The following is a 26072-nucleotide window of genomic DNA, read 5'->3' on the forward strand; positions in this document are numbered from 1 at the left end:
AATGTGCATCATCTGTGGTGGAGGGCACATGGAACACTTTGCAGAAGAGGACACACACATCTTCAGAGGAAAACTCTGCTCCGACAGAGATACCCAGAGATCGGTACAGACCAGCGATACACTCCTGAAGAGGTACACAAGTAAATTAGATACAAACATACACATGGAAAACAAATGCGGTTCTCACCAAACTTGCACGTCTTACCCGCTCCATGTTTTCACCATTGTGGGCTGATAAATTATACAGGCTATTACTATGGTTACAGCAGTCTTCTGGACAACAGTTGGATCAGGTTACAAAGCAACAAAAGTGACAGTTTATCTGTCAGCGGGAGACAGGCAGGAGAGCTATGTGATACACGACCACATGACACATTACACCTGTGTGAAAACTGCTTTGAAGACTCTCTGTAGCTTTAAACAACTAGTGAAAGTTGGTGGATCCCAGCCTGAAATTGTGTCACACTTGTCAGTCTGGCATCATACGTCATATATGTCATCATGCATCTTATATATATATATATAAGATATGTCTTCTTAATATCAACTTAGCATCTAGTTTTACCTCCCCTGTCTGTGGAAAAAAGAAAATGCCACAAATAAGAGTGAAATCTTTTATTTTGTGTAAAATGTAAAAGTAAACAAGATCACCTGATTATGTAACATACTGTTCATACAGTAACAGACTTCATACAGTGCTGAAATTGAACCTGTACAGTAAACATATGCTCATTTGATAGCAAATAATCTGATGAAAAGGTTGTGGACAGCAGCCTGTAACTGTGTAAAACAGATAAGTAGAAGAAACATCAAAATGCAAGTTAAATGTTAACTCATTAAAAATGATAAGCAATCTCTAGTGTAGTATAACATTTCAGTGCTACATGAGCCATTTTAATGTGAGACTGCTTACAGTATTAATCCCTTTATAAACAATAGAACAAAAATACACAACATGATTGGACAGAGTTTACTTTGGTATCGGGCAACAAAAGAGCAGCAGCAAAACTCCACTGAGATGTGAAAGGTAAATTTGAACCAATGCCTATTGTATATTTTTGAAACAGAGATCAGCCTAGTCTCTGTGTCAAACTAGCTTTATATAAAGATTTGTAATTTCATTACTTCAAAACCCTGGTGGCCAGAACAATGATAAAATGTGGACACAGTAACACAATAATATACAAAAAGAACACAAGATAGACACAAGATAAATATTGATAATATATCAAAATGTTGATAAAAGACACTGAAAAATGCAGCATTTCATATGCAGTCCTTAGGTGGATTGAGGGTAACTGTGCCTAGGTACATTGAGGGTGGCTGTGTGTGTGTGTGCAGGAAAAAGCGAGCATTATGAGGGGTTGCCATGTATGATCTTGGGGCACTTCTCTGGAGCTATGCAGTAGTTGTTGTGTAGAACCAGACCAGCAGGACACTGGCAGCCTGGAACACAAGGCTTGAAGCAGTGGCTCTCTATCACCCCCAGTGGTACGTCAACGTTAAAGCAGGTTACGGGACACGGAGGACCGCACTCGTCGAACACAAAGCCCCTCTCCACTGGACAGCCCACCGCTGTGGAGAGACGGATGACACAAATGATAGATTGAGAGAATTGGTGTGGGTAAAAAAGAGAGAGGGAGAGTTATGCAACAGAACATCAGATAGTTAAAGGGGTATTAAGTAATCTATGACTTCTGTCGACCTCTACAGGCGACTAGTAGGAATTGCAACAACAGCAACCTATTTCTGGCATAGCCCTTCCCCCTTCACAATGCAATGTAAAAATGCTGCTTTGTCATTTGTTTTCTTGGCTTGAGAACGAAATGTCTTGCTTGTAGCACCATCCTCTATTGTTGAGCAGTTGAAAATGCGAGCAGGTGTGAGTGTGAGTGTGTGTGTGTGTGTGTGTGTGTGTGAGTGTGTGAAAACAGAGCAGTAAGCGAGTTTTGGAAGCCAGTAATCTCAGTACCTGACAAAGTAACTCTTATTACTTGTTATTGCCACTGGTATTGATCAACAGCCCTATCAACCTCCTGCAGATATATTATGGCCAATTTGTGCTATGGTGCCCCTTTAATGGTTTCAGAATGAGAAATAACAATGAGTGTGTGTAATTGTGAGTGTGTGCTTTACTCACCGCACAGCGACGGGCTCCTCCACTGCAGGACGACTCCGGCCTCTCTGCACTGACCGGCGTAGGCCTCCAGTGTGTCACACAGACACTCATCAGTATTGGCCCCGCAGGCACACAGGTCGTACACACACGCCCCGTACCACGGTTCGGGAGGCACCACCCGGTGGCAGGGCTTGAACACGGCAGACTTTAGGACCTTGCAGCGGGCGTTAGCCCCCTTCCTGGCCTGGTAGCCTGCATCCTTACAGGGGTCGACATCCTCACCATGGCGACAGGATGAGAGGGAGTGGCTACGGTTCACTACCTAAAATGATGGCAGATGTACACAGATGCAATTATGTGCCCAATGAACTCAGGGCTAGCTCAATCTGTATCATCTTTTACATTTCTTCTAAAGACTTCAACATTTCTATAGACTTGCTTTTATGTACATTTTATCTTCTGTCTTTTATTCTTTTTGTTCATTCCTATCCTTTTTATTTCATTTTATGGTCTCTTGTTTTATTTATTTATTTATTTATTCTGTTTCATCTTCTGTTTATTACATTATTATTATTTTTTCAATGTAATTAATTTTTTTTACCCTCCAGCTGTTGCCAAAGTCGGCTTCTGATAGGCTGATCTTTCCGCTGGGCATTTGGAGGTCATCCTGGTGGTAGTTGTTGAAGTTTCCACACAGCCCACAAGTGTGACCCTTGTAGGAGCCTGGCACACTCACCTCCAGGTGAGAACGGCCACTCCACAGCACCTAAAGGTGAACCAGTGGGTGTGTAAGTGTATGATACTGTAGGTTTGGGAGTGCCCAGTAAGTAACTGATAGTATATCCAGTGAACTACCGAGAGGCGATGGAAGAGAGCTCTGTACCTTTAGGCCAATGTTAGTGTTGAGTAAGACGGTGTTGGTTTGGCGCTCTACATAGATGTAAGGTTCTTTGAGGAAGGGCAGAGTCACCACCTCATCATTGACCTGAAGATAACAGAAATGGCTGATAATACAGTGGATACACACCACAAACACAACTGTACACACACATTTACAGTACTTTTACACACAAACCTTCACAACCCAGTCCTGGAGAAGCTGCACCGTGACATCTGCTATAAACACAGTCACCTCTTTAGTCCAGGACACTCCTTTGCGCCCACGATCATCATTAGTGGCATGAATACTGCACAAACAAATAGGACTTTCATTGAGTGGGGAATAAAGATAGAAAGTATGTACACAGCAGTATACTGATTTCCCCATATTTTATTTCCCAACACTGATTAAATCAATGTTTCTTTATTTAAGGTTCTATTCATGTATTCATCAGCAGCTTGTGGATTTTTGGAATGTGCATTTGCTTTCACCTGATCCAAAGACATAATCAATATAAAACCACTGCTGGGATTCACATACTGTATACTTAATATACATCTCACGTGTTCGAACGTGTTCACGTGTTCACTTCACTCACCTGAAGTCCCCGCCCTCGCAGTCCTGAGCCAGGACATATGTGCACGCCCCCTGGAAGTGCAGCATGCGCCCATCAAAGGTGCGGTAGTGAGGATCTCCGAAGGCGATGCAGGTGGCTGGACGAGGCAGGCAGTGTGGACAGCACAAACCTGGGATCACCGCTGGCATCTCGTCCTGAGAGCGAACACACACACAGTTCAAGTACACATGCTGTGCAAATATGAGGAACCCAGGAGAGTCAGAGGGGAAAACTATATAAAAGTAGTGCAGTGTCAAATGGAGCTCCGAGGAGTCAGAATTAAGAGTTAGACAGGACACTGAGGTATCATGGGAACATTTCAGACACAGAGAGAGAGAGTGTGTGTGTGTGTGTGTATGTACTTACTGTTGCGCAGGTGAGGGGAGGGCAGCGCTCACTGTGACAGTGCACATCTCCAGACACACAAGTACAGCCGGTGCACTCATCCACCTCCCACTGTTCATTAGACTGATAGACTGTTCCCTGGTACGTACACGACACCCCCGAGTCTACAACACAATAGGGGAGTGCGTAAATATAAGTGAGGACATTCAACAAACTGCCAGTGATGCTGGATGTTGACTGGCTGTAATACCTTGGCATTCATAGCAGCATTTCCCTGGAATCTTCACTTGTATCTGGCCATCCTGACACACCATAGGCAAACACTCCTCGATGCTGCACTCAATATGGCCCAGCTAAGGATGCAATATAGAAAGAATTGATCCCTATTCCTCCAACACAAACTGTATTTCACTTGAAGCATTGCATGATCAGTTTGTTTAAGTGTTTATGTGCGACTTACATTACAGGTACATGTGACGCAGTCATCATCGCTGTCTGTCCAGCTGCTGCCGTTGGGCACGCGTCTCTTCTGACCCTCAATCACACAATCTGAATGACACACAGTTGCATGCATGTATGTATAGACTGTATCAGGAGAACCCTCACAGTTATGCATGTTTTACTACCAGTGAGACTTGAAAATGGAAGGGCAGAGAGAACAGAAAGAGGGAAAGATAGATGGAGGTATCTCACCTTCACACACGGGGCAGCATGAGTCTGGGGGAGTGAACTGTTCATTCGGAGGGCAAGTAAGCGGTAAGCAGCTCTGGTGTAGGCAGGTCCATGTCAGGTCCTATATAACAGACACAGACACAGTATTGCTGAATCACACAGAATCACAATATCACTAAAGGTGCATTAAATAAGATTGTTACTATAGCACAAAATGACCACAGTATATTGGATAGGATTGTACCAGTGACAGTGTAGGATAGTACCAGTGACTCAGCAATTACTTTGCCAGCTGCTGAAATTTCTGGCTTTCAAAACCTCACTTTCTGGCCAATACTCTCTGTTTTGGAAACAACCACCCATTTTCAAGCCAAAAAAGCAAATGACAAAGCAGGAGTATTTAGATATATTACCCCTTCACTGGCCATTTCTGTTGGATCTCTGCTCTATTGTGAAAATGTGACTGTTGCTGTGACAGAGGTTTGTCGATGTTGCTGCAATTTCTTGGTCACCGATAGTAGTAGATAAAAGTGATAGATTACTTAATGCCCCTTTAATATTCATAACAATATTCATAACATAACACAAGACCTACAGACTCAAGACCCTATCAGGACTTTTAGGATATTGAAAAGGGTTGTGGCTGTGGTACCTTGCACTGGCAGGTGAAGCAGGGGTCGTCAGTAGCCAAGACCTCATTACCAATCAGGGTAGCTGTGCAGTTACTGAGAGGCTCTACACACACAAACACACACACAAACACACACACACACAAATGTTACAGAGCTGATTGACAGTGTAGCACAGAATAATATATACAGTATATCATGAAATGCAGTTTGACTTGACTGAATGCACTGACGTGCGCAGACAGGACAGCAGGAGTCTGGTCCAGAGAACAGGATGTTGTTCTTAGGACAGTCCACTAGACTGGGACACTGTTTACGGTAACACCTCAGGTGCTGCTCTCCATCTGGCATCACCTGGGACACACAGCTTAGATTAGACTGTGAACCTGCATTATTTCACTTGATTTACTACTACTACTACTACTACTACTGCTACTTCTACTACTACTACTACTACTACTGCTACTTCTACTACTACTACTACTGCTGCTATCTAAACTATTACTTCTGCTAATGCTACTACTACTGCTACTACTTCTACTACTACTAATACTACTACTACTACTACTACTAATAATAATCTTCATAAATTCATAAAATGAACATTGATGCATCACATCCAGGTATCAGGTTTGTGTGTATCATACCTCACAAGTGCAGATCTGACAGGGGTCGTCGGCCGGTTGGAAGCTGTCCCCTGGGCCGTACACTCTGCCCTCAAATACACAGTCTACTCAAACACACCCGTATAAAATAATTATAAATAACACCAAAAGCTGGAACAAGCAAATATGTCAAATACTAAACACACAACTGATCTTTCACAGGAAGATGGATGGCACCAGAGAGGACGGATATGCGTTCTCTTACCTGCGCACACGGGGCAGCACTCGCCGGGCACGCTGATGGTGTTGACACAGGGAGACAGACAGCGCACTTCGGAGCAGGTGGTCACCCCATCCACGCACATACAGGTCATACAGGGGGTGGAGTCTGCGAACCAGCTGCTGCCCTCTGCATGCTCCTCTCCTCCATACATACAACCTGAGCAGAAGCGTTGTGTCACCAGTAAAAGTTTTCCCGCCTATGATTAAGCTTCTTATTGGTTCATGGTGTTATACCTCTACAGCGAGGACAGCAGGCTCCTGGATCAGTCACTCGATGCATACAGGTCAGCTTAGGACACTCGGGAGACACACACCGCACCTCACCTGCCTGGAAAAGTCTCACAGTTTAGCACATAAACACATGAGGAAACATACAGAGATATGGAGGGAAAATGCAATGAGTGAGGTGTCAGACCTGGCAGGTGCATGTAGAGCAATGGTTAGAGCTGAGGGTCCATTTCTGACCGTCGCTGTACTCCTGTCCTTCCAGCATACACACTGAGATCAAGAGAGAGAAAGCGAGAGAGAGTGAGAGAGCGAGAGAGAGAGAAAACAAAAGAAGAAGGGGGTTACTGAATTAGTTCATGGACAGAGAGAATGGTCAGTCCCTCCAAGATTTGCTAAAAAAAAAAAAAATGCTGAAACATTGTGGCAATTTAGCAAAATTACAAATTCTCACAAATATTGCAGGGATTGGTCGCATTTGCATTAAATACTGCGATTGTAAATTTGCAACTTCCTAGAGAGAGTCATTATACACACTAGGAATTAGCAGTACATACATAGGCCTGCACATACCATTCATGCTAACAATCAAGAAGTACCTGTGCACTGAGGGCAGCATTGTCCTGGCTTGGTGACGGGTCGGGCGCAGGGGGTTGGTGGGCAGAGGAGGGGCACACAGGTGACCGTGCCCCGGACACAGGTGCAGCGCTGGCAGAGGCTGGAGGAGGGAGTGAAGGTGTGTCTGTGAGCGTGGACCACACCCTCGTACAGACAGGAGTCGCAGATGGGACAACAGGCATCTGAAGGGACCGGATGGGAACACTGGACTGGACAAGGTCTCTTTTGACAGGTCACCACCTCGTTCTGACCAGCAGAAGTGGAGGGTACCGAAGAACAAGGTAGAAAGAGAGAAAAAAAGAAGTTGGAGTTATAAAGAGTTGGGTTATCTGCACATTCATATGATTTCTTATAGTTCAGTAAGAATTGTCAGACTGACCAGGCAGGAGCAGGAGGAGCAGGGGTCAGAGGGCAGCGTGAAGGAGGAGCCAGACTCATACTCTTCCCCCTGATGCAGACAAATGCCTGTGCAGATGGGACAGCACTCCCCTGGTGGGGTCACTGGACGCAGACACGTAACGCTCGGGCAAGATGCAGGCACACATATCACTCCGCCATTCTACACACACACACACACACACACACACACACACACACACACACACACACGGAAATTGACAATATTTCTTTACCAAGTAACTTATAATCCATGCACAATTAAGGACAAATAAGTGAAGGAGCGCTACTTGGGTTGTTCATACTCTAAGTGCAAAAAACATAATCAGGTGCTTCTACCTCTCTATAAATTGTACGTTCATTCTTCACTTTTTCACCTTTCAGCGGATGCTCTTTCCTGTTGAAACCGCTACTCTCCTATACTTACTTCGTAGACCCTTCGAGTGTGTGCCTTTTATTAAACTATGACATATTGTTTTTTCAGGATTGAAATGTGTGTATAGTGAATATATATATCTATTAAAAATATGCGCAGAGTACCAGGCAGGAGCAGAGCTGACAGTGGTCTGTAGGGTGTGTGAATCGTTCTCCATTGAAACAGTCTCGTTCATGAAAGCGGCACCCGTCACACACTCCACACGCACAGCCGTCCAGTGCAGGGTTAGGGCACGACGCAGCGGGGCATCTTCGCTGCACACACACCACTTCGCCTGTCTATGGAAACAAAAAATACAATGATGAGATGAGGGTGGAGTCACTGACCAAAAAGCCAAACGCAGCCCTTTTCCCCACTCACTGAGCATGTGCAGTCCTGACACCCTCCCTTTCCTCCTGGAAGGACCTGTCCGTCAACATAAGTCACACCTTGGAACAGACAACCTACATACAAAACAAAGCATTCATTATTTACATACTTCACATATGTACATGTGGCGTGTATTGTGGTACGTGGGGAGTTGGCGTACCTTCGCAGACGGGGCAGCCGCATGGGTTGGTGACAGGGTGAGGACAGCGGGCTGGAAAACACTGTTTCGTCACACATCGCACGGAGCCACTCTATGAGGAAATAGGATAAAGACATCAGCTTGACACACTGTCAGAATAGATTACCCAATAGGAATGTGTATGTTAATGTTTGCATGTGTGTGTTACCTGGCAGGTACATTCAGAGCAGGGGTTGCTCGGGTCTGGGATGGACTGTCCGTTGGTGAGGACTGCGTTCTTATAGAAACAGCCTATCAAGTGAAGATACCGTTATATTATCAGCTTGTGATCATGGGGATGATGAATAAATGAGACAAAATGTACAATCAATGCTATGTATCATAAACAGTGTTTGATGACTTGGTTATGAGTGTGTACATACGGTTACATTCTCCACAGCACTGCCCAGGCGGGGTGTAAGGGTGACTGCAGTCCTCGTAACAGGGTATCTGGGTGCAGACGACATCACCTCCATAACAGGTGCATATACCACAGGGATCCTTGTCATTGACAAACTCAAAGCCATCGGGATAGTCTTGACCATGAAACATGCAGCCTGCAGGCAGGGAGAGAGAGAGAGGAAGAAAAAAGAACAAGAGAGCGAGAGAGAGGAAGGAAGAGCACAAAACAGATGGTGGAAGAGATGATCGTCCTACTTGCTGGATTCAAGCATAATTGGTCGCAGATGGGAGCCCCAGTGGGATTCAAGCATATGGATGTGTAGTCACCGACCTCCTTCCCCCACATGATCACTCACCATCACAGGCCATGCAGCACGTTCTCTGGATAGGGTAGTTACAGTTGGAGGGCGGACAGCGCTTCCTCTCACACCTGACCGAGCCCTCGCGACACACACACACTCCACACGGGTCTGACACGTCGTCCCACATCTCCCCATTGGCTCGCTCTCGCCCCTCATATAGACAGCCTGCAGAGGGAAAGAAATTTAGAAGCCTGATACTTACAAAATGTACATGTTCTCTTGTTAAAATGAGCAAGTGGCAGAGCAAGTACATCAAGCAAACTGAGGTCATTTGTGATCACAACTGGTATTATGAAATACTTAGTTCCATGTATCAAAACTGCTTTTGTCTTGCCAGGTTGAGATCTTATACCTTCGCAGGTCCGGCAGCACTCCTGTGTGATTGGGTGAGAGCATGGAGCGAGGGGGCAAGTCTTGCGTTGACAGTGAACTGTCCCATTGGTGCAGAGACACGATCGACAGGTGTCAGCTGGGTCGTAGAAACGCTCCGTGTGTCTGTAGGGTCGTTGTTCATACACACAGTCCAAAGGGGGAGCTGAGAGAACGTCAACGAAAAGAATGAACAGTATGCTCCCACTCTGTACAACTTTCGAACCTGGTTGTGTCCAACCATGAGCCACTGTGAACCAAGAGTCTGCAGGTTTTCATTCCAACCAAACACTACAGCAGCTGATGGAGAGGGGAACTAATAAGTGAAATGAGCTGGTTTAGTGTTTGTCTGAAAGGAAAACCTTTATACTCTAAACCCTTGATGGTACATAATTGGACACTTTAATAATAATTGGACAATTAGGTGAAAATATAACCTCCTTCCAACTTCATTGCAGAGGTGAAAAAAAAAAGACACCACTGCCTTCCCCCATCTCCCTCCCTTCTCTCCAACCTCTGAACTTGCAGTTCCTTACCGGGACACTGGGGGCAGCAGTCTCCGGGCAGTAGGGTGGGGTTGGAGCACTGCAGTGGGGGGCACCTCCTCATCAGACACTGGACATTCCCGTTCTACAACAAACACAACACAGATTTGATTTAATCCCTACCTCAGAGAAACCACAAGTGTTCAGCATGGCAGGGTTAGCCATATTGTGATTCTTAGTATCCTTACTATGCAGTTGCAGGTCCTGCATGCGTCAGTAGGATGGGGAAACTCCTGCCCATTGGGATACTCCTTCCCAGCATAGCTGCAGCCTAAAGTAGTGTGTAATAGTCAGATGTTACTGTGTTGAGTAATGTATTTGTATTCCTTAACAGCAAAGCGATAATTCCTCACCATTGCAGTTGTTCTGACAGCACGTTCCAGACAGAGGTGCATTACAGTTTGGACGTGGGCATTGTGGCGGATGGCAGTCAATCCTGCCGTTCTCACACTTACACTCCTCACACACACTCACAGGGTTAGGGAAAGCCTCCCCATCCACAAACACACGGTTTTCAAAGGAACAGTCTGGGAAAGACACAAACACACAAGTTATATTGTTACTGAGCTGATTGATGGTATAATGTGGAATACACAATGAAAACAAGGTATATTTCAAAACCATGTGGTACATGATGACCATATCTGCTGAATTGTGTGTTTGGGTACCTTGACATTTGGGGCAGCACTCTCCAGGTGGTGTGTGTGCGTTGGTGCAGTTGAGTGGCGGGCAGGGTCTGTTCTTACACTCCACAGTGCCGCCCTGAGGAGAAGGCCAGAGTGTGTCAGCAGGTTCGGAGGTGGAAAGTGTGCATAAGCGAATGGAGACGTGTTCTCACCAGACAGGTGCAGACGTGGCAGGGCTGGTCAACGGCTGTGAACCTCTGTCCGTTGCTATAGATACGATGATTGTAGGTGCAGCTTTCACACACCGCACAGCAGGAGCCTTGAGAAGGAAGGGGATAAGGTACAGGTTATACAGTCATATACACACAAACACAGGCAGATACACAAACACACACTCTTACCAGTGTTCTTGGTGGGATGCAGGCAGTCGGTAGGGGGACACTGTGTGTGTGTACACAAGGTCTCTCCATTCACACAGGTGCAGCTGGAGCAGGGACCCTCAGGGTGCCAGCGGGAGCCTTCTTCGTACTCTACTCCCTCCAACACACACGCTAATGAGAGAGGAGAGGTTTTCATACATTAATTGATGAGCTATCTGTGCATGTGTGCGCGCGCGCGCGTGTGTGTGTGTGTGTGTGTGTGTGTGTGTGTGTGTGTGTGTGTGTGTGTGTATGAATACCTTTGCAGATTGGACAGCAGAGATGTGGGTCTATAATAGGGTTGGAGCACTGGACAGGAGGGCACCTCTCCTCATGACATATCACATTTCCCCCCTGAAAAACACATGCACACAACATAAACTTAGTGTGTGTATCATCAAAGTGTATAAGAAGTGTAGTATACATTACAGACCTATGAAAGTAGTTACATGCACATCCTTCATCAAGTGCTGTGAAGAGTATAATAAAATGCAATAAAGAGTAGAAACACAACGGTTTGCTCCAAAAAACATTTAAAAAACATATTTATTTAATGATAAAATGAGACAACTTTTCTGCTTTAGTGGGTGAAGTCCTACTATTGTAGAAATTACAATTGTCATTAAATAAAATGTGTTGTTCAGTGCGGAAGAGGATTAAGAAGAATGACAGGACTTTAAACTCAGAATTCGGACTTTAAACTCAGAATTCTGACCTTATTCTCAGAATTCTGACTTTAAACTCAGAATTCGGACTTTAAACTCAGAATTCTGACCTTATTCTCAGAATTCTGACTTTAAACTCAGAATTCGGACTTTAAACTCAGAATTCTGACCTTATTCTCAGAATTCTGACTTTAAACTCAAAATCTCTACACTTTCTTTCTTGAATATGCAGACTTACCTTACACCTGCACTGCAGGCAGGGTCCACTCCCAGCAGGGCTGAACACTTTTCCATCCGCATACACCCTCCTGTCATATTCACACTCTGTGGGAACACACACAGAACACAGTCATGTTTGCTTGAGCTGAAACAGTCAGACATTGAAAACTATAAGCTTGTGCAAAATGAAAAGAAGACGTGATAGAAGAAATAAAATTGGCTTAAATAAACAATTTCATATCTTTACAAATTCACACACATTATACTCACCATCACACGTGGGACAGCACTGTCTCTTGGGCTTGGCTGGATGGCTGCAGCGCGGCGTGGGACACGATGCATCCATACGCTCACAAGACACTTCACCTGCCTAGCAGAGAGAGATGAGGAAGGACTTGTCAAGGATTAAATGAGTCACGCAGGCACAGCAGTTTTCACAAACATTCAGCTGCGTCCAAAAAGTGCACTTTTCAGGATTTGAGAAAAACAGCTTAATTTTGACACGCACTCATTAATTTTTACAGTACAACGGGTCATGAAACTTTGCCAACACATCAGGAGTTTTTAAAGTGTTCCAGTGACAGGAACATTACACATAATCACATCTAAGTTTCCCAGTTTGTACCCACAGAGCAGCGGCAGCGGAGGCAGGGGTCTGTCCTGGAGGAGAAGTCCTGTCCATCCAGATACACCTTGGCCTCATACTCACACTGCTCGCACCTGCAGGTCAGATACACACCGTAAATATTTTGACATTTCCATCAGCTGCCTTAGACACATGAAAAGCCTCCAACTCACAGTCGCACACACAAATCTCTTATCTGCGCCGCAGCATGTCCCGGAAAACTTATTACACCACGTTCAAAGAACGCGCTCAGTGAGGCAGATTAATGCAGGCTTGCAAGGGGCATGGATAAGGATAAGCAGTAGCACATGCTGGTTTTGTTACCGTGGACAGCAGTCTCCCGCACGGTGCACAGGGTTTCGACAAGACAGGGCAGGACAGCGAAGGGGAGAACACGCCACATTTCCATTCTGGGAGAGACACAACACACATACACGTGAATATAACGTGATTCCCAAACGATTTATAGAGACGAAGATGAAAATTGATGAGGATCGGCCTACCACACATAGACACTCCTGGCAGCGGTCTCCAGTAGGGATCAGAGCTCCGTTAGGGAAGTCATGACCGTTCATACCACAGCCTAGAAAACACACACACACACACACACACACACACACACACACACATTGTATCTCTGCAGTCCATTGAAGACACACACTTCTACAGTAAAGCAAAGTAACCCACCGTGGCAAACTGGACAGCAGGTGTTGGGAGGAGGAGAGGTGGGGTTTTTACAAGTGGTGTGGCACCGCTCCCTCTCACAGCGAACATGGCCCTCCTGGTGAGAGTGAGAGAATAAAGATGCCAGTAGAAATGAGGGAGGAGGTAGGAAGGACGAGAGGTGAAGCTGGTAGATAGTTAGTGTCACACCAACCTCACAGCGGCAGACTTCACACGGGTTTTCCACTGGTCTCCACTCCGCTCTGTGCTCATACCGGATACTGGAATGGATGCAGCCTGCAAACACATTGTACAGTAGATAAGTTTCATTCATTCATTCACTGTGTCCAGACATAGTCAAGTGGTTAAATCCCCCCCAACCTCTGGAAACACATGTTAAGTATTGAACTGTCTACCCTGTAGTGGAGGAAATAGTGTTGAGAGTGAAACTTCAATTGGAATAGTATTGTCATACACTCTAAATTCCTAAATTCCTCGTTTTGGTGGGGACCCCCTAGAACCCACACCAAGACACCTGGGGGTCCTCACACCTCACTTTGATAAGCACTGGTCTAAATAAATAAAAAATACCACAGATGAGTGGACATCCCACTCTCCTTTTTAGGAAAAAAAGTATACTATCATCTTCAATTAAAAGTCAAATATTCATAGTATTCCCATGAAGACACATGCATTTAATACCAATATTGTGCTTTACCATACAGTTCATTGGCTGTGGCTGTCATTTGATTATAATCACCTGTTATTTTCCTACCAAGATAGCCATGTGGTGATGTAACAGAATACTATAAATACTATGCTCTAGTGTACAGAAATTCATTGCATTGCAGTGATCCACTGCAGCTAATTATAGGATTTCCGAGTTATGTACTAAGGCATATTTAATATATATTTTGGGGATTTCTTATTCTCATTATGAGGGTTGTGTACAGATTGTTTTCTGTGTTACCGACCTCTGCATCGCTGGCAGCATTCTCCAGGTATAGTCTCCTGTTGTGTGCAGTCCAGTGGAGGGCAGGGAAGGGGAGAGCATTCTCTGTTACCACCCTATCGCCAATAAAAGGACACAGAGGTGAGAGAAAGGATAAATGGAGGAGCAATTAGGAAATATTTAGCATTTGTGTGTGTGTGTGTGTGTGTGTGTGTGTAGAAGATACCCACCCTACATGTACAGGTCTGACAGCCATCTATAGTATTGTAGGACACATTATGGGGTGTACCATCCAACTCACACCCTGAAGAGGAGACATGGCAGAAGTTATAGTAGATATGAATGTGTGTGTTTGTGTGTGCGTGCATGTGAGCGTGCATGTGAGCGTGCATGTGCCTGAGTGTTACACTGGTTACTACCGTGAAGGAGGAGTGTATGCCGACGGTTCAAAGACGGAGAAGAGGAATGTGAACATGAGTTTGACGATTACAGCTGGTCTCTCCTTCCGCCCTCTTTTCACCACCTCTCTCTCTTTCTCTCTCTGTCTTTCTCTTCCTCACTACAAATTTCCTTCACCCTTTCTCTAGGTCACTGGGGAACATCTGGCTCTGTTCTTTCTCCGGTAATGACAGAACAGCATGGTCCTGATGTAATGCACACGCACACTCACACACACACACACACACAATGTTTTACGGACCGTAACCATAAACAGAAGTGCCTGCAGCCCTGCAGCCGTTAAAGACTACCACCGGCGAGTCTATTAACACTGAAAGAGATTTACTGTAGGAGAGAAAGACATAGAGAGTGAGAGGGAGGAAGAGGAAGAGAGGACAAGGTTGTAATGTCAGTTATAAGTTTACTGGAGAATCTCCTACAAAACACAAACCAATCTGTTCCCCTTGCCACTTCCCCCCATTCTGTGGCTGTTTATTTTGATGAAAAAGTTGTTTACAGTGTAGTACATACCTAATACCAAAGGGCAAAGTTGCTCAAAAGTTTTTATCAAAGGCTTTCAGTGGGCTCATCAATTATTATCAATTATTTCGCTTAGCTTTGTCATTTCAGCGGATAATCATTTTAATGAAGACTAACCAAAGGACAGACACAATGTGTTTGTGTGTGAGAGAGGGGAATAATCACAGAGCGAGAGAGGCTAGTGAGGCTGCCTACTGTGCCAGCAGCCAACAGGCATTTCCTCTAGCCAACCAAGCATGCATAAGATCAAAGTGTGTGTGGGAGTGTGTGTCTATGAGTGTGTATCGACTGGGTGCCATTGGAGTCCTGTAGCAAACATGCAGAAACAATTAAGGAAGAGATGGATGAGAGGCGGAGACAGTGACAGAGAGAGCCGCCGAAGAGTCGAGACAAAGACAAGGTTTAGAAATAACTCAGAGAGGAACAGCTGTGTGGGCACAATATCATGTGTGTATTACGCACATTCCTAAAATTTGGACAATAAGCAGGACAGAACTCATTGTAATGTTTGTGTGTGTGTGTGGGAGCGGAGGGGGTAGAACAAGAGAGAGAGGAAGAGAGAGAACAGTCCATAATGAGGCCAGTCAAACCTCAACAAATCACTCTCCTACTGCATGTTCGTTTCACTCCACTACAACAGATGGATGCACTTGAGAAGTTTACTGCATTCATGGACATCCATTTCTTTCAAGCTAGCTTCATGTCAAGCTACAGACAGAAACTACTTTCTGTAACACAGCCAGAAATTCAAGTCATTTTAACACTGCACATTACAGAGAAAAGTGAATCAGACAGAATTAACGTCAGAATGGAAATATGGAGATATGGAGGTGCAAATAGACCCATTTGCAGTGAGGTAAACAAACTCAAAGATACTGTATACTGTGCTATTGTAACATTGGTAATGAATTAGTCTTCATCTCATTTTAGTCCAATATCAATCTCCTTCCTTTTCAAGTCTCATCCTTGTCCATGAAGTACTTTCTGTAACTGAAGTACTTTCCGTAACTTGATGTTTGATTGTCTATCCTCTTCTCGTTGCTGTGAAAAGTGCTTTATACCTCCATATTCTGGGGGACAGTGCGGTGGTTACCAGTCGTGGCATATGACATGGCCTCCTGTAGCTGGATCCAGCCACTCTGTGAAACAGGAGCCACAGTTGTGCATATGGCAAACAGCCTCGGGGTAACCATGACAACGAGCCTGGCGGCAGAGGTCAGGGCAGGTGATTGGCGCAGAGCCAAGAGGACAGCCGCTGAACCAGTGGAGCTTGAAACACAACCTACAGACAGTGTTTCGAGGACAAGCAGATCATAATATGATAAAAATGTTCAAGACTGATTAATTAAATATATATTATATATATATATTACTATTTACTACATGACTACTGGCATCTTTCTTGTTGTAAAACCAATACCTGTGATCGGGTGTGACTGGCAGCCATATGTCCTTCCTATTCTGAGTAGCTGCCATGATAGAATCACCACTTTCAGACTTCTTTTGTCCCACCCACTCTTGCTCTAGTCGACCAATCAGAGCGCCGCTTTCTTCCGGATCGAGAGTCATCCAGTCCTTCATGGCCCAGTGTTGGGGAAGGGAAGTGATTGGAGGGCAGGTACGCGTTATGCGGTTTAGAGCTTGGGTACTGGATGACATCAACTGCTGCTGTGTGTGGAAGTAGAACCGCAGGTAGTGCGGCCCATTGAAGAACCAGTTACAACTGTCCTTGTCGTAACCATCTGTTCCAAAGCCAAACGCATCTAAACCACCCTGATCCATACCAAATGGATCGAACCCATAGATGCTGTAGCCTCTGTCACTGAAGAGCTCTGACATTATCTTGTCCCTTTGCACCTCTGTCTTTTCATCACTCTCCTCCTCTCCATCCTTCACTCCATGCTCTTTCTCCTTCTCTCCGTCAGTCACCCCATCCCGGCGCATGCCAAACCAGCTGACATTGGAACGGTTGAACCCATAGCGGTTGAAACCAGACACATCATACCCGTCCCTATCAATGAAATCACGGTTAAAGCCGTCTCTGCCGTAGCCCCACCTGTCCCAGCCGCTGCTGTCATAGCCGTCATGATCATATCCATGCGGGTCAGAGCCGTGATTGCGATATCTCTCAGTGTTGTAGTCGTCTGTATAGTCACTTCTTTGTGGGTGTGCATGTAATGATGTCACATTGCAAGGTGCGCCGATGGTTATGGGCACATATACGACACACATCTGCTGCTGCGAAGACATCACATCATCGGGAGTAACATCGAAAGGCTTCATCTTCACATGCCTCTGCCTGGCAGGATAGTGGATGTCGCCCTGAGCATGCTCGTCTCCAGGTGTTTGGCTGTCTTTGTAAATGTGCGCGACTTCGTCCACATGCTGATGTTTCTCTTGCCACTGTGTCCAGAGCTTGTCCATGAATGCCATGTGTGAGAGGTAGAGAGGGTCGTAGGCAGCCAGAGGAGAGGCCATATGACCCCCCACCCACAGCCTGAAGAGCCCAGAGAAGGCCTGCAGAGACTGAGAGAGCATCTGGAAGTCTCCCTGGTTCACGATCCTCTGGAGGGTCACTGCATCTGGCAGCCACACCTAAAGGGGAACAGTGGAAAACAATCAGAGAAGCCTGGTAACAGTCACATGCCTCAAAAAGAGAATAGCTAAAACATACGTAAGAATATCTCAGCACAGACATATATTGAGAGCACTGTAACGCTGGCTATTAGATGAATAAAAGTTGTTAGTCAAACCGAGGAGTTGAAACTCCGTCTGAGACAAGGGGACCAGTAGGAACGGGACGTCCAGCCCTGGAAAGGGTGATGGGGGACACAGCCTGACCCCGACTCGCCGTCTCCTCCGAACAGCCCAGCCTGCCAGGCAGCAGAGGACCGCATCGACCCGGAGTCCACCGTCCACTCAAAATATGGAACGGCCAGTTGGCATGACGACAGCGACTGCAGCTCACGCTCCACTAGCCGCAGGAAGTACCGGTGCCAGGGGAGGAAGAAGGCGTGGCCACCCGCCTGAGGGGAGAACTCAGCTCTCAACAGCGCAAAACCCTCCCATACAGCTGCACACACACACACACACACACACACACACACACACACAAAAGTAAACCCATCATCACTTTGGAAATTTGAAAAATGTAAGAACAAACACAAGCTTCAAGGAGTTTGATTGACAGTTTTACCTGGCTTGGTGTGGAGTTTTCTGACTGCCCGATGGTACAACTTCCTCTCCTTCACTGTGAGGTCTCTAATCTCTTTTCGCTGGGTCAGGTGCGTGCACACACAGTCCACTTTGCCACCTCGTGTGCATATGCACTCTTCGCAGCCTTGCCTGAACCTCTCCCCGTATCTCCAGAGTTGCCGTTGGGAGAGGCACCCGCAGCCTCCGCCACAGCTCACCTCAGAGCATTTCCCTCCGGGGGAGAAGCTCACCGCCTCGGCTGCCTGTGCCTCTCCAGCGAGGGCCTTCACCGAAGCCTGGCACTGCATCAGGGAGACGTATTCACAGGTATAAGTGAAGTCCAGATCCTCGCTGCAGTCTTCCCTTGCACTTCCCTTGTCGCGCTCTTTCTTCCAGCCTTTCTTTCTCTCGCGCTCCCTCACATCGTCCAGCTCAGTAAGGTTAAAGTCTATGTTGCTGTACCACGCTTCATCCTCCAAATTATGTTGATCGTACCCCCCAAGAGCCGTGTCCGCATAAGATATGTTGTATCCATGTTGATTGTAATCCTGGTGGCCGGTGGGAAGGCCCTGCTTTGGCTTGCGGAGGCAGCAGGCTCCCAACATGCACTGATCCCTACAGGCATTAAGGGAAGGGAAGTTGTTGCTGCTGTTTCCAGTGCAGTAGAGGAAGTCCTCACAGACGCCAGAGGTGGGATTAAAGGCCCAGTGGCGTTGAAATGGCTGCACCCCCAGACAGCTGTTCTCTGGCCTGGGCTCCCAACATGCCTAGAGGTGGGGAGGAGGGGACACAGCGCCTCTTACCCAGCCTTATCCCCCACTGCAATGCCCATAGCCAGTACTGACAAAAGGACTAAAGCAAAGCGCAGCACTGCTATTGGGCGAGCCCAATACAGCAGGCCAACTCTACCCTACAGCCGCCATGAGCAAGTCAGCAGGCAATCACAAGACTGATCTAAGAACTACAGCTACGTCAGTTACACCACTACGATAGCACAGAGCCTTATAGACACATAGCAAAGTAATGAAGCAACTGAAACAAATAACTGAAAGGCAAATGCACTATGTCAAACTACGACAAGCTACAGTGACAGAACACTTAACAGAAGGGGATTTCAAACCTTGGTTTTCATTTGCGATTGTGACCCACCTCAAGCATTTGAAATGTTCTGGAGACCTGCCAGGTAACCAAACATACAATAAGCAATATCTTCAAAACTAAAACATATAGAATGCTTTCGTACAACTAGAAAAAACACACAGACACACACACAAACACACAATAGCAAACTCTATTCTGTAATGAGACACAGAAACATATTTTCACAACACGGACCAGAAAGGTTGGACAGAAACATTTGCAGTACAGGAGCGTTAGCACTACAGCCTAGTCTAATAATGATCTAGTCTAATCCACTACTCCAGTCTGGCTTAGCGGTACCTGTCTCAGCTGTCTGTGACACACTGGTCCCTTGGTGTTGGGGGGACAGGAGCAGCGAAACCCCGCGGGGTCAGAGGTCAAGACGGAACATACACCTCCATTATGACAGGGGCTAGACAGACAGGGGTCTGGGAGAGGCACAGCCATCTGCAAACTAGCTACTCAACATCAGTTGGATGTGTGTTAGTGTTAGTTTGTATGTTTGTGTACAGTATATGTGTGTGACAAAGAGAAAGCGAGAGAGAGAGAGAGAAAGAGAGAGAGAGAGAGGGATATAGAGGGAGAGAAAGAGAGGAACAGACAGACAGAAGCTGAGCCATTTTTACCCTTGATGTTAGCCCGGCAGGTGACCTTTCCAGATGTGCAGGTACACACAGTGCTCAGGTCAATCTGCCAATGCTGGCCATCCTCCACTTCACGCCCCTCCCACACACACCGCTGCCTTACACACTCACACCCCTCCAAGTACTGCACGCGTGATTGTAGGTCTGCATTCTATTGAAAAAATAAATTAAAAAATCAAGTCAAATTGCGTCACGTCACGTCACATCACATCAAATCCCATCACATCCCCTCATGTCCCGTCCCATCTCGTCACACCGCATCCCATCTACATCATAGCATATAATATCGTATCGCATCTTATCATATTGTTTCATATCATATATCATATCATGTAGTTATATATTTTAAGGTACCTGAGCTTTGACCATGTCCAGCATGTGAGCCAGCTGCTCCAGCCTCTCCTCCAGCCCCCTCAGCCTCTCCTCTTCCTGTGCCTGAGAACCAGACTTGGCCCCTTGAGGAGATCCAGGAGGCCCCAGGACCACCCCTCTGTGGGGCTGGTCCCTCTGGACCTCCTGGGGATAATGGCTGGGTTGGTCCTGTGGCCTGTGGGGGGTTTGGGTTTTACTGCCGGACGCATCCTGCTGGAACATTTGACTACTGTCAGCCCAAGAATCTGGGCTAAGGCTGTCTGTGTAACGAGACGGAGGCAGAGTATATACAAAGAGAAAGAGGGATCAGTTGGAGAGAGGAGAGAGGAGTATGAGAGAAAGAGCCATGAATAATTATTACATGATTAAAAAAAACATTTTGACCTAAACAAACATCCTGTCAAAATTAAGAACTAAATTGAGGAACAAGAAACAAACAGTGTTTTTGGGGACTTTCCGCCTGAGGGAGTCAAAAGATACAATCTAAGAAAAACATGGATGTATGCACAGGAAGGTCCTGCTACAGGGATTTAAACTCAGTGTGAGAATGAGAGGCGTGAATAAACTGGGGTCTCACTGTTCATGATTCTTGACAGAGTTGCAAAGTGAAGGTGTAGCTATTTTTCATTGGCTTATATAGGCGGTCATGACAGGAAAGCTTTTCACTAACACAAACACAGAGTGATAGAAACACATCCAATGGCAAGTCTCGCAATACGTGAGCATTTAGAGACAACCTTGAAAAATATACAGATGAAGCTACTGTGAGTGCCAGAAGTGAAGGGGCAGACAGGAGCAAGAGGGAGAGGAGGAGGAGGAGACGAAGACACAACTGCCTCTGACAACTGCAGGCTCTAGCATTAACTCTGACCGCAGCCGGAAACCCCCACAGCATGCTGTCAGAAACAGATGCACTGACACACATGTACGGACACACAAACACATGCAAGCAAACATGCATACGCATGGTATAAACACAAACAGAAAGTCAATCATAACTCTCCAGTGCCCTTTGAAACCTCATAAAATCACTTTTATAGGGTTTCACAATTATCAGAAACATGTACATATGTCTATATTCTCTGGGAATGTAGGCTATTAAGCAAATGAGAGTAAGCTTGGCTATTTTTCCTTACACATATGTTTCCTTTTGGTCCTGCACTTGTGTGGGAATACCTAATTCCTCTCATATGACCCTCCAATTATTTACATTAATCCCGATACAGATAAATCTTCCTTTACCTGTAACATTGGCACAGTGCCATGGCCGCGTTTGATATGCTCTCATAGAGATCTCAGCTGTCTTCAGATATCCCTACATGCATAAAGAAGCACAAAAGTGTCAACACACATATACATAATGCATGTGGAAGGTAGAGACAATTGTAAACTGATCTAGAGTCACAGTACACAAATTTGACAGAGGTTAGTACCCAAGACTGCTATATCATTTCATTTGTGAGATATTATATTCACTTTGTGCTAATGTAAAACTGGAAGTGGTTTCCAGTGTATCTAAAAATGCACTGCAGACACCTTGAAAACCACTGTATTTGATTAAAGTGTCATACCAAACTCAGTGGTGTCACTTTTTTTTTGTGGAGAAGAGTTTCCTCTTTCTCCTCTTCAGGCAACACAATGATCCCCCGACCCTCTCCCTCTCTCTCTTTCAAGTGTTAGATTACCACACAGGGCAGCAACTCCTGCTTATAGGGTTAGTTTAGCATGACATTTTCATCAAATGTGGTAAATCTAATCACTGGAATCCTATGATAGTATAAAATTAGTACAAAATATAAAGTACATATATAAGCAAACGACCTGAGAGGACTTCATGTCAAAACAAGAATGATGCAGGACTCTCGTATCAAAAATGGCGATGTTGCCCTTTATGTGTCACATGCATCTAAATTACATGCATGAGTGTGCAGCACGTGCGAGAAACTCACAATAAATTTGCTGTCACTGTCTCCTGGTGTGCTGGCCAGAGTGACGACAAGGTCTTGCGGCAGCACCAGACTGATCCTCTCTTCTCCTTTCCTCTGCAGAACCACAGCCTCCTGACAGTCTACAAAAAGAGCCAGTCTGTCTGGCTCCAGGCCCACGGCCAACTGCACCCAGTCTGCCCCAGAGAAGGGGTTTCCCCCGGGGAAGTGCAGGCTGGTGAGGCCATGAGCCCCCGTCCCAACCTGGTAGTCCAAACGCAGGGTGTTATTGTGTGTGGAGGAGAAGATTTGGAGGATGAGGGAGGATGCAGAGGAGAGAGAGAGTAGGGTGGCGCTGGAGTCTGATGTCTGACGCCCCACCAAATGCAGCCCCATGCTGCCCTGAAGGGTAGAGAAGAGGTAGTGGGAATATTCACGAGGTAGGGTCAGGAAAGGTGCTCTGGGGCGGAGTTTATATACCAAGGTGCCGGGACTCTCCCCCTGCACTCTGGACACTCCCTTTATCGGGTGGGACATGTTTAGAGCAGCCAGCAGGTCGATCACTAGGGGACAGAAAAAACAGTTTACACAGAGAGCCATGGGACAGTTCCCCGCCCACACCATCACACACACACACACACACACACACATACACAATACCCCCACATATCCATAACCCACATACCCGAACGTGTGTGCATTTGTGCAAGGTCATGCCCTGTCTGTTCTATGTGACAGTGTGGTTTCTGGGTCATGAGTGTGAGTCTGTATGAAAGGGGGACCAGAATGAAGCCATTCATTAGCGCTTCACACATGGCCGCCTCACTAACCTCAGACAGAGCGCTGCGGCATTACACAGCACCTATGGGCCAGCATGACAGCTCTGATCCGTCTACAATAGTGTGAAAAGTAGCCTATAGATATTCAATGTCTGGGTTAGGGGATAGGGTTAGAAATAGGGTCAGAATAGGGTCAGATTAGTGTTACACAATAGATATGAGGCGAATAGGCAAGTGACACTTTGTAGAACATCTACTTTTGTCACTTGGTAGTTTAGTATCAGCATTGGACTAAAACCTCAAGGCATTTCTTCAGTGTTTTGAGTTGCAAAAGTCCTGAATTTGATGACTAGATGTTCAGAATTACAGTAAAACATGTTTTCAATATCCTACGAAATTATAACAATGTAAAATAAGCATTGGCTAGACTGTATTATTTCAATGTAATTACATATTGCAGAAAACCCACGCACACCCAACAATGTGAACCCACCATTCTCGTGGTTGCGGCTAGGATGGCCTTGCAGAGACAGCGGAACAATCCAAAGCAAATGTATCTCCAGGAGCAGAAGAAGCGTCCTCATCAGTTTGGCAGTCTCCATTCTCCAGGCGCGAAGTGGACAAACCCGGACTAAACTCTATAAACTGCTTACACAGAAAGTAGGTGAGCAAGAATATGTCCTTGGCATTGTTTAGGCTTTTTCTTTAGTCCGGTCTAACGACAGAAACAACATGCTGTATGTTCTAGATGTTCCTATTCCTCTCCAAGGCGACTTTTTTTTGTTTTTTTTTTCGCGTTTTCTTCTGTCAGTGAGCGCGCAGGGGAAACATGAAACATCTGGATGCAGGCGGGCAGGGTCACGAAGGGAGCGTCACTTCTCTGCAATCACACACTCACATTCCCCCCGGGGCCACGCGCACTTTCACTGCATGATCACAAAGGCAACGCAAGATGGGTGTGGAAGCAGCTTGATGATTACTTCCAAAATATTTATTATCCTGGTGGAAGACGAGACGACATTATTCCTGATGGGGGGGGAAAAAAAGAGCAAGCCAAACAAAAAAAAACCTTCAGGTGTGCGGTGTGTGTGAGGTCACCGGCTGCTGCCTCAGCGTCCTGCCTCGTTCAGTTTCCAGTCCCAGAAGGAATGCTCAGGAGAGTCCTGAGTCTTTTCTTCCCCTGTTTTTCCTCTCTTTTCGTGGAAAAAAAAAAACTCCACCCCGCAGTGTTCAGTGGTGTTGATTCCTGAAGACCCCTTTTTTGGTAATCAGCTAAAACCTGGTCTGGAGACTGGAGGGGAGCCATGCTGGAGCAGCCACAAGTGTGTGTGTGTGTGTGTGTGTGTGTGTGTGTGTGTGTGTGTGGAGAGAGAAAGGGAGGGCCCGGGTAAACAGAGGTAGTCATGTTTCACTGCTTTGGAAACAGCCCCAGTGCATCCCCACTGCACTCAGTCCCCCACCAACTGTCTCCATAACTCTTTGCTTTTCCCGCATGTTGTTGTTCTAATTCATCTCTGCTGGGCTTATTATGTTACAGCAATGCTTTGAGTGCACCCACGTGAACTTTGGACAGCTCTAAGACAGTCACACACATACACACACACAGATACATGCACACATAAACAGAAACACAGACATAATGTTTTACTTTCTTGCCAACGATGGAAGTATTTTTGGTGTGATGATAGGATGTCCAGGTGTTTCCTAATGGATGTACCAGACACAAGAGTCCCTTATCGTTCTGATGCCCCTTAGACTGAGAAACCAGTAATCACAGGATGGGTTTAGTGATTATATCTATCGAAAGAGAGCCAGACTTGACTTCAATGAGGATGAGATGCTATGATATCACACATCTATAAAGAAACACCTGATTTTTGTTCAGCCCTCCCCAACCCCCCTGATGCCAAACCAATCCTCATCCATGACTCATGCCTGCTAGTCTGTAATAATCACATAAAAAGTTTTATAGTATATAGTTTATAGTTTTTATATAATAGTTTCAGAGTGTTTTCAGCATACACCCGATCCCTCCGGATATTGCCGCTGCACTTCCAGAACAACAGGGTGATAGATAAGAGATTTCTCATGGATATAGCTGCAGGAATGCAGAAACTGCTGGCTCAGATGGGGATCGGTTTTTAACGTAACACCAAACAGACAGCAACATGAAAGCATGGTGGGGATCTCCCTCTGTTTACTGCTGGGCTCTTTACTGAGCTATGGTTGAGTATTAAACAGCCCCCCTGTCACCAGGCTGCAGCCATGCTCCTCAGAGGAACATTAACACTGCTTACAGGAACAAGATGTTGCTCTCATGCACATTTGTAACCAATGGGCCTTTGTCTTGTGAACCGCAAGTAGCCTATCTGCTATGCATTAAATGGAAGTTGGTTTGTTTGAGAGGCAGTGTTGGGCATTACCTAATCGTTGCGGTTCACATGCACAGACACACACATATGAAATAAAATGCATTGCATTTAATAAGAAAAATGCATGTGTTTTGTGTGAGTATTTAGTCATATGCATGTAGTACAACGTGAGTTTGTATGTGTATGTACTTCAAATGAGTGTGTGAACATTTCATATGCGTTTGAATTATGCTCTAAGCAGCCTTTCATAGCTTTGTCTAGTTCGATATCTCACTTAGAGTCCAGTACTCTTCCACAAGCCCTCAGCTTGGTTTTTAATGATTGCTTTTTCTTACAATGTTCAAGTGAGACTGTTATAACTCAAACAAAACACACAAATGATAATAAAAAAAAGGAATGTGTGGATGAATCAGTCCTCAGTGCCAACCCACTATCTGCCCAACCATCCCT

General features: G+C 45.7%; 2 protein-coding genes across 2 annotated transcripts; both read right to left on the minus strand.

Moving 5' to 3' along the window:
• Positions 1 to 633: 633 nt before the first annotated feature.
• kcp (kielin cysteine rich BMP regulator) lies at positions 634 to 23997 on the minus strand. Its single transcript, XM_071927270.2, has 46 exons — positions 23744 to 23997; positions 22496 to 23034; positions 21789 to 21861; positions 20529 to 20833; positions 20157 to 20325; positions 14448 to 14521; positions 14240 to 14333; positions 13480 to 13562; positions 13290 to 13383; positions 13106 to 13185; positions 12927 to 13012; positions 12607 to 12697; positions 12248 to 12347; positions 11997 to 12082; positions 11354 to 11447; positions 11076 to 11225; positions 10887 to 10993; positions 10717 to 10810; positions 10402 to 10575; positions 10237 to 10319; positions 10040 to 10133; positions 9487 to 9669; positions 9129 to 9299; positions 8754 to 8927; positions 8540 to 8622; positions 8353 to 8443; positions 8184 to 8266; positions 7928 to 8101; positions 7371 to 7550; positions 6973 to 7237; positions 6564 to 6646; positions 6383 to 6476; positions 6132 to 6305; positions 5909 to 5991; positions 5495 to 5615; positions 5285 to 5367; positions 4654 to 4753; positions 4421 to 4509; positions 4211 to 4313; positions 3982 to 4124; positions 3598 to 3770; positions 3195 to 3306; positions 3003 to 3104; positions 2721 to 2885; positions 2141 to 2441; positions 634 to 1575 (listed from the first exon to the last, which is right to left on the minus strand). The coding sequence occupies exons 1-46, from the start codon at positions 23850 to 23852 to the stop codon at positions 1355 to 1357; spliced, it is 6330 nt and encodes a 2109-aa protein (XP_071783371.2). The 5' UTR covers positions 23853 to 23997; the 3' UTR covers positions 634 to 1354.
• Positions 16032 to 19977, minus strand: LOC144538545 (uncharacterized). The gene is made up of 5 exons (XM_078283003.1): positions 19831 to 19977; positions 18417 to 19157; positions 17949 to 18221; positions 16616 to 17790; positions 16032 to 16477 (listed from the first exon to the last, which is right to left on the minus strand). The coding sequence occupies exons 1-5, from the start codon at positions 19975 to 19977 to the stop codon at positions 16285 to 16287; spliced, it is 2529 nt and encodes an 842-aa protein (XP_078139129.1). The 3' UTR covers positions 16032 to 16284.
• Positions 23998 to 26072: the final 2075 nt, after the last annotated feature.

Source organism: Centroberyx gerrardi, chromosome 4, assembly GCF_048128805.1.
Source record: "Centroberyx gerrardi isolate f3 chromosome 4, fCenGer3.hap1.cur.20231027, whole genome shotgun sequence".
NCBI lineage: Eukaryota > Metazoa > Chordata > Actinopteri > Beryciformes > Berycidae > Centroberyx > Centroberyx gerrardi.